The sequence below is a fragment of the Muscardinus avellanarius genome (genome assembly GCF_963383645.1).
Source record: "Muscardinus avellanarius genome assembly, chromosome: 19".
NCBI lineage: Eukaryota > Metazoa > Chordata > Mammalia > Rodentia > Gliridae > Muscardinus > Muscardinus avellanarius.
The window spans coordinates 27940819-27949657 of NC_137805.1; the positions used below are offsets into that span (position 1 = coordinate 27940819).

The following is an 8839-nucleotide window of genomic DNA, read 5'->3' on the forward strand; positions in this document are numbered from 1 at the left end:
GGAGAATCGCGCAGGTTCGAAGCCAGCCTCAGCTGCTTAGTGAGGCTCTCAGCAACTTAGTGAGACCCTGTTTCCAAATAAAATATAAAATGAGTCTGGAAGTAGAGCCCGGAGGTATAAAAGCCCCTGGGTTCCACCCCCAGTACCACCAAAAAAAATTTTTTTAATAAATAAATAAATAGCAGGGCGTGGTGGCGCACACTTGTAATCCCCCCCACCCCACTTGGGAGGCGGAGACAGGAGGATTGTGCAGGTTCAAAGCCAGCTGAGCTGGCTTAAGAGACCCTGTTTCCAAATAAAAATATATATTAAAAAATATAGGCCTGGGATTGTAGCCGGAGGTAGAAGGGCTTCCAGGAACCCCAGTTCCACCAAAATAAATAAATCAGACTAGGGATGTAGCTCTGAGGTAGAATGCCCCTCTGGATTTAACCCCAGTACCATGCACACACAAAACAAACAAAAAAACAGAGAAGCCCAGTGACAGCCCACAGCCGACATTCCAGTGTTCTGCGGCTGAATCAAACCAGCCTAGCTGTGGAGACCCTCTCCCACATTCCACCACCAGTCCCCGGCTGTCAGACCCTGGCCCCCTAAAGCCGGGCTGGGGTCTGAAGTGAGCAGCCGGCTGCAAAGCTTGCTCACAACACGTTTCCTTTGCCCAAGCCACAGTTTACATCCTTTCAGCGTCTTTAGCTGGGACGACTGCCTTCAGCTCACCAGGGTGATTATGGCTCCTTTTCTCTGACTTCTGGTCAATCCACGCTGGTATCGCCTGCCTTGCCTACTGGGGACTTTGGGGTCTGCAGCTCTCTAGCTGGGATCTTTGTTGACAAAGGGAAAACAGTAGAAAGCATGTCGACATATATGAATGTATATATCCATATGTATGTATGTATGTATGTATACACACATCGCGAGAGGGGGTAAGAGGGGTTGAACCCAGAAGCATTCTACCTCCAAGCTGCACCCTCAGCCCTATTTTGCTTTTTATTTTGAAATAGGCTATCGCTAAGTAGCTGAAGCTGGCCTTGAACCCAATCCTCACTCCTCAACTTCCCAATACTGGGATTACAAGCGTGCGCCACCACGCCCGGCTCTTGGCCATTTTCTACGTCTTGGAGGAGTTAGGCCCATGCTGTTTAGAGTGGTCTCAAATGGCCCATTTCTGAACAACCGGTAAACAGACTGACACGGAAATAGCAAATTGCTTCCCCACGAAAATGTAAAAAGTGGAGAGGAGGAGTCCCTGTTGGGGATTGCCCTTCTCTTCCTATAACCCCTTCTCTTTTGTCTGAGACAAAGACCAATTGCACCTGGTAGGTGTAGAAATCATTTTCTTGAGTTGAACCTTAGACTCAGCCACCATGACACCTTTCATTTCCCACCCTTGTTCCCCTGGAGAAAATGTCCTCTTTGCAGGAAGGAATGTGTAAACGCAACGACATTTAGTACATCTGACTTCCTCCTTGACCCATCTCCCATGGTGGCACACACTTGTGATCCCAGTACTTGGGAGGCTGAGACCGGAGGATCACAGCTTCGAGACCAACCTCAGCCTTAGTGAGGTCCTTAGCAACTTAGAAAGAACCTGTTTCAAAATAAAAATTAAAATAGGAGCCGGGCGTGGTGGCGCATGCTTATAATCCCAGCATTTGGGAGACTGAGACAGGAGGACTGCGGTTTGCGGACAGCCTCAGCTATTTAGCGGGGCCCTTTGCAATTCAGTGAGAACCCTGATTTCCAAAATGAAGAATAAAAAATAGGGCTGGATGCCAGGCGTGGTGGCGCACGCTTGTAACCCCCGCACTTGGGAGGCAGAGACAGGAGGATCGCGCAAGTTCGAAGCCAGCCACGCGCGCTGGCTTAGGAGACCCTGTTTCCAAATAAAAATGTAAAAATGGGTCTGGGAGTATAGCCCGGAGGTAGAAGGGCTTCCAGGAACCCCAGTACCACCAAAGAAAAGAAAGAAATAGGGCTGGACGTGTAGCTCAGAGGTAGAATGCCCCTGGGTTCCATCCCCAGTATTTCAAAAAGAAAGTTACATTTAAATTTAATTTTGATGGGGCTGGGGGGTCTAGTTCAGAGGTAGAACACCCTCTGGGTTCGATCCCCAGTACTAAAACAGAAAACGATCCTAGATTTAAGCCCGTCGCTCCCATGTGGACAGGGGACAACCAGGACCCCTGGATTAAACAGTGCTGGCAAATGTGTGGTTTTTTTTTTTCATTTTTTTATCACCTGGCAAAATGATCCAGGGGGTTTGTGCATCCCCAGTAGAAACGATAAAGTGTGAAGTAGAATCAGCCTTCCAAGCAGTGGATCTCAGTGAAGAAGACGAGGCCGCGTCTGAGCCCAAGAAAGTACAACTCAGAAGAGAAGAACCCAGACCCCGGAGCACCTCACTGATGGCGCGCCTCAGGCCGAGGGTAAGCCGCGCTCCTGCCGGACGGCAGCCGGACTGTGGCAGCCTGGACTGTGGCAGCCTGGACTGTGGCAGCCTGGACTGTGGCTGGGCTCCGAGAAGGAGGGCCCGGGCCACAGCGCCCCACGTGAGCCGGGAATGAACTACGGATTGTGCTCTGGGGGAAGACATTCCCTTTCATCCTTCTGCCTCGACTCGAGAGAAAATCTCAGTTTATTGCTAATAATCTTCAACCCTTCTTTAACCCCTACTAATTCCCCCCCCTTTTTTTTTTTTGGTGGTACTGGGGATGGAACCCAGGGGCCTTCTACCTCCAGGCTACACTCCCAGACCTATTTTAGACTTTTTATTTGAAAACAGGGTCTCTTAAGCCAGCTGAGGCTGGCTTTGAACCTGCGCGATCCTCCTGTCTCCGCCTCCCAAGCGCGGGGATGACAAGCGTGCCCACCGCGCCCGGCTTAATTCCCTTTTTTAACAAGGAGCGGGCCCTGGGGCCTGAGCTTTGACAGACAGAAGCGTCCGCTTAGAAGCCGCTGTTACTGCTCGCGTTTTTCTTTTTCTTGGTGGCAAATTCTGCTGCTTTCTTGGCGGTGGTGGTTGTCATGGTGATAATAGGAAGTTTCCTTTGAAAATATATTTACTTACATAAATAACGGGAGGTGTTTTTTAAGGATTAAGTACTAAATGGTCTGAGTTGTAGGTTGAAATGTCAAGAATTCTGAAGGTGGCATGTGGGTGACGCAAATTTAGACAAAGATGATATCGATCATTCAAACAGGGAGAAGATAATGTGATATTCTCATAGTGAATTATTATATATATATATATATATTTTTTTTTTTTTTTGGTGGTACTGGGGGTGGAACCCAGAGGCTTTCTACCTCTGGGCTATACTCCCAGACCTATTTTTGGAAACAGGGTCTCACTAAGTTGCTGAGAGCCTCACTCAGTAGCTGAGGCTGGCTTCGAAACTGCGCGATCCTCCTGTCTCAGCCTCCCAAGCGCGGGGATTACAAGTGTGCGCCACCACGCCCGGCAATAGTGAATATATATAGACAGACAGAGACAGAGACAGAGAGCGCACTTAGTTGGTGGGTGAATTTGCCATGCTTTTAATTTGTGTGATAAACGAACTCAGACAGACATCTTTGGTGCCTAGGAACAAGTCATGTCCATTAACTATCAAAATAGCCAGGAGCTTAAATAACAGTGCAACAAAACCTAAATCAGTAGAATAGTTTAAAAAAAGCCCATGTTATTTTTTAAGTCATTGGTTTAATTCTCTTTTAATGAAAAACAAGAATTTTATTCCAATGTGTTTTTATTTTCAGGAGCATTGGCAGTTTAATCCTTGGGGAAGCAATTTTGTAATTTCACAAGATCATCCTGTTAAAAAATTCATTCTGGTCCAAAAAAAAAAAAAAAAAAAAAAAGCCTTGCCAGGGGTGGTGGTGCACGCTTGTAATCCCTGCACCTGGGAGGCAGAGACAGGAGGATCACACAGGTTCGAAGTCAGCCGCACTGGCTCAGGAGACCCTGTTTCCAAATAAAAATGTACAAATAGGTCTGGGAGTGTAGCCCGGAGGTAGAAGGGCTTCCAGGAACCCCAGTACCACCAAAAAAAAAAAAAAAAAAATCCTTGATAGACTTGGAGTATGTTAGAAATAATTCTGTTAGAGCCGGGTGTGGTGGTTCAGGCTTGTAATCCCAGCGCTTGGGAGGCTGAGATAGGACGATCGCGCAGGTTCGAAGCCAGCCTCAGCTACTTAGTGAGACCCTGTTTCCAAACAAAATATAAAATAGTTCTGGGAGTGTAGCCAGGAGGTAGAAGGCTCCTGGGTTCCACTCCCAGTAATACAAAGTGAAAGAGAGAAAGAGAGAAAGAGAGAAAGAGAGAAAGAGGAAGGAAGGAAGGAAGGAAGGAAGGAAGGAGAGAAAGAAAGAAAGAAAGAAAGAGAGAAAGAAAGAAAGAAAGAAGAAAGAAAGAAAGAAAGAAAGAAAGAAAGAAAAGAAAAGAAAAGAAAGAAAGGAAGGAAGAATTCAGTTAGAAATTGCCGACAGGAATCTTTGTCTTTTCCTGTTAGATTATCATGGGGTAGAAAATGTAAATAAAAGAAAAAAAATGTAGTATGAAGTCAGCATGACTGAAACCCGCCCGTATTGCCGATTGTTTACACTGGAAGGTGATGCTAAAAGTGGAGATGTAGACTTGAAATTTCTTGATCATTTTCTTTGTGATGCTAGGGGGAAAAAGAACATTGTATGTGTTTCGGGCTCCACATCTGGAAGACAAGTGGGATCCCAAGTAGCTCATCATAATTGTGAGGTGACCCGCTTCCCTGTTTCTGGATAGAGTTGAGAGATACGGGGGGAAATTGCAAAGAGAATGATAACCACCTCCAAACAGCTCATGTGTCACTTCGTTTAAAAGAGGGAAAGCAGCCGGGCGCGGTGGGCACGCTTGTCATCCCCGCGCTCGGGAGGCGGAGACAGGAGGATCGCGCAGGTTCAAAACCAGCTGCGCTGGCTTTAAGAGACCCTGTTTCCAAATAAAATATAAAATAGGTCTGGGAGTGTAGCCCGGAGGTAGAAGGGCTTCCATCCCCAGTACCACCAAAATAATAATAATAATAATAATAATAATAATAATAATAATAATCCCTTGATTTTAACGCTATCCTCAATTACAGTGCGCATGTCCCAAGTACATATACACATCCTCTCAATCACTTCCCTGGCCTGCATAAAGATCTGTATACACCCACTTTTAGGTACATGCAATATACATACATATATATACATATATATACATATATATACATATATGCATATACACATATACACACACACACACACATATATATATATATATATATCCCCGGAAGGATATTAATGCTGTGCTGGAGGGTTCCTGGAAATCAGCTCCAGCAACTATTTTCAGGAACCACTTTCTGGTAACATAAATCCAAATTGATTTAAAGTCTTTGGATTTATGTAAGAGGGGGGAAAAAAAGAACCTGCTCTTAGGACTAAAAAAAGTAAAGACAATATCTGACCTGTTATTAAGGTTTTAAACATCTGACCTGTTATTAAGGTTTTAAGGGGATTTTTTTTTTTTTAGCCAAATAAGTGAAGGTTCCAAACTAATTTTAGATTCTTAGCAAAATATTTTTTAAACTTTCTTGGACAGAAGAGAAACCTCAATTGCAAAACCTCTGCTTTGTACTTAATTTCTCTATCCATCAGATCACTGGTTTTCAACTCTGTGACCTTTACTCCTCTTCCTTTTTCTTTTTTTTTTTTTTTTTTTTTTTTTTTTTTTGCGGTACTGGGGATGGAACCCAGGGGCATTCTACCTCCAAGCTACACCTTCAGCCCTATATTTTTTATTATTATTTTGGAACAGGGTCTCACGGAGTTGCAAAGGGCCTCACTAAATAGCTGAGGCTGTCCGTGAACCACGATCCTCCTGTCTCAGCCTCCCCGACACTGGGATTACAAGCGTGCGCCACCACGCCCGGCTCCGTTCCTTTTAGAGGGCCTATTTTAGTATCCTGCGGCAAAGTGTTGAGTTATTTGACCAACGTAAATGCATTTTTCCCCCGTTTATTTCTAAAGAGATCACTTTCTTTCCAGGAACTAACCTCTTATGAAACTTTTTTTAAATAGAAAGAATATAATCTTCTTTAAACGATTGCATTTCAAGTAAAAAAAAAAACAGATTAACATATGTCCCAATATTGCATTCAATACATGTAGATGCCCACTTCATGAACGCCCTTCGAGCTCCTACAGGATTCCAAAATAATTTCGAGGAACATCTAAGACATTCGTCATGCCCGAAATAGAAAAGGATTCTTATACATATTAATTTAGTTGTACATCAAAAAATTGACTGTTTAAAGCGCTACTATATTTTTATAAAGTGTGTGGGTGGAGTGCTGTATTTATGTAGCCGCATAGCAGGTAGGCCGATCCCAAGCCATTAAGGTAGTGGATTAAAATATATAAATTTGGGATTTAGAATTTGTCAATATAATAACACCTTGCATTTGAAAAGTGTATTCCTCCTCCAGACTCTATTCACATACATTATTTTATCTAATCCTCTCGGGTCTTTCTTTGGACCATTAGTTTTAAAAGAAAATGTTGCTTGAAGTACATTCTCAGGCTTAAAGAGAGTCTGTGGGTTTTAATTTTGAACCAATTCATGGCCCAAGTGAGGAGCCAGCCAAGAAATCAGTTTTTCATTGATTACATTCAATCTAATAAGTTCAATACCTGTCACGATGTTTCTATCTGGAACTAAAAACAAGGTGGTTGGGAGCTGAGCGAGGTGGCACATGCCTGAAATCCCAGTACTTGGCAGGTTGAGACAGGAGGATCACAAGTTTGAGGCCAGCCTCAGCAATTTAGCGAGGCCCTGTTTCAAAACATAAATAAAAAGGGCTTGGAGTAGAATGCCCCTGGGCTCAATCTTCAGTACGAAGAAGAAGAAAAAGGAGGAGAAGAAGAAGAGGAGGAGGAGGAGGAGGAGGAGGAGGAGGAGGAGGAGAAGGAGAAGGAGGAGAAGAAGAAGAGGAGGAGGAGAAGAAGAGGAGGAGGAGGAGGAGGAGGAGGAGGAAGAAGAGGAGGAGGAAGAAGAGGAGGAGGAGGAGGAGGAAGAGGAGGAGGGGGGAGGGGGAGATGATGATGGTGTTGATAACGAGGACACAGATAGAGGAGAGGTGGAGACAGTGGTTAGGAATGGCAATTATAAAACAGAAACCAATCTTCTAGTCAAAGTCCTCAATCTCAAAATATTCCCTGAAGTCAGGCGTGTGGCGCACACCTGTGACCCTGTGCCTGGGAGGCTGAGGCAGGAGGATCACAGGTTCAAGGACAGCCTCAGCAAACAGCGAAACTCTCGTGCATCCAGCAAGACCTTGTTTCAAAATAGAAATGAACTGGGGCAGGGTAGCCAGGAGGTAGAATGTCCGGGGTCCGGCCGGGCATGGTGGCGCAGGCTTGCAATCCCAGCATCCAGGAGGCGGAGACCCGAGGATCGTGGTTGCGGTTTGCAGACAACCTCAGCTACTCAGCGAGGCCCTTGGCAACAAAGTGAGACCCGGGTTCAAAATAAAGAATAAAAAATAGGGCTGGGGGTGTAGCTCGGAGGTAGAATGCCCCTGGTTTCGGTCCACAGTATCCCCCGCCCCCAATAAAATTTAGCTCACCTGAGTATTTTGCTGGACTCTTCCAACTCCATTTCTCACAGGCATCTTGGGAAAGTGCAGTTTGAATGCAGGACCCCTGGAAAATTCCAGAAGCTTCCTTCGTTGTTTGGTACTGAGATTGACCCAACAAATACCACTGCTATTTTTACACCATATTCAAATTTCACCCCAATTTGTCTCCTTTTAAATCTCAGTTACAGCCAGGCGTGGTGGCGCACGCTTGTAATCCCCGCGCTTGGGGTGACAGGAGAATCCCCCAGGTTCGAATCCAGGTTCAAATCCAGCCGCGCTGGCTTAAAGAGACCCTGTTTCCAAAAAAAAAAAAAAAAAAGTATAAAAATAGGTCTGGGAGCGTAGCCCGGAGGTAGAAGGGCTTCCAAGAACCCCAGTACCACAAAAATTAATAATAATAATAATAATAATAATCTCAGCTACAGTTGAATTAGATAGTTGCCAACATACATTTATGGTCCTTTCCCCAAAAAAATGTGAACTGGCCAGGCGTGGTGGCGCACGCTTGTAATCCCAGTGCTTGGGCGGCCGAAACAGGAGGATCGCAGTTTCTCGGACAGCCTCGGCTACTTGGTGAGGCTCTCAGCGACTTAGTGAGACTTTGTTTCCAAAGAAAAGAATAAAATAAGGCTAGGAATGTAGCTCAAAGGTAGAATGCCTCTGGGTTCAATCCCCAGTAAGTCTCACACACACACACACACACACACACACACACACACACACACACACACACACTGTGAGCTGCCCAGGACGTTTGCTATTGCGGTTGTTGTGGTGGTTGCTGTTGTGGTTGCGGTTGTTGTGGTGGTTGCTGTTGTGGTTGCGGTTGTTGTGGTGGTTGCTGTTGTTGTGGTTGTTGTGGTGGTTGCTGTTGTGGTGGTTGCGGTGGCGGTGGTTGCTGTTCTTTCTGGAGCACAGACTTTGATTGCATCCGACTCCGCTCACGCCCGTGGAAATGTGTGTAGCCCGATGGTGCGTCCCCGGTCTCCATCAGTCTTGGCCCCGCGTCTCCGCAGCGGAGACCGGGGCCCTCGGTGCGGCTTCCGTGCCGTGGCAGCTGAACGGCCCTTGTCTGTTTTTTCTGTTTGTTATTTTAGTCAGTGAAAGGGGATGAAGCGACCACCTGCTCCGAAGACAAAAAAGACGCCAGCTGCCAAGTAAGTGACCTCGCACCAGCTTGGCGGCG

The 8839-nt window shown here is 45.7% G+C and overlaps 1 protein-coding gene across 1 annotated transcript in view; it reads left to right on the forward strand.

The window, feature by feature from the left end:
- The window catches only part of BCAS1 (brain enriched myelin associated protein 1), a gene marked incomplete at both ends in the record, with an annotated part of 90742 nt that overhangs the window by 36485 nt on the left and 45418 nt on the right, over window positions 1–8839 (forward strand). The window contains 2 exons of the mRNA XM_080716487.1: window positions 2259–2552; window positions 8751–8810. Coding sequence (XP_080572613.1) covers window positions 2259–2552; window positions 8751–8810 — 354 coding nt within the window. The remainder of the gene's footprint in view (window positions 1–2258; window positions 2553–8750; window positions 8811–8839) is intronic.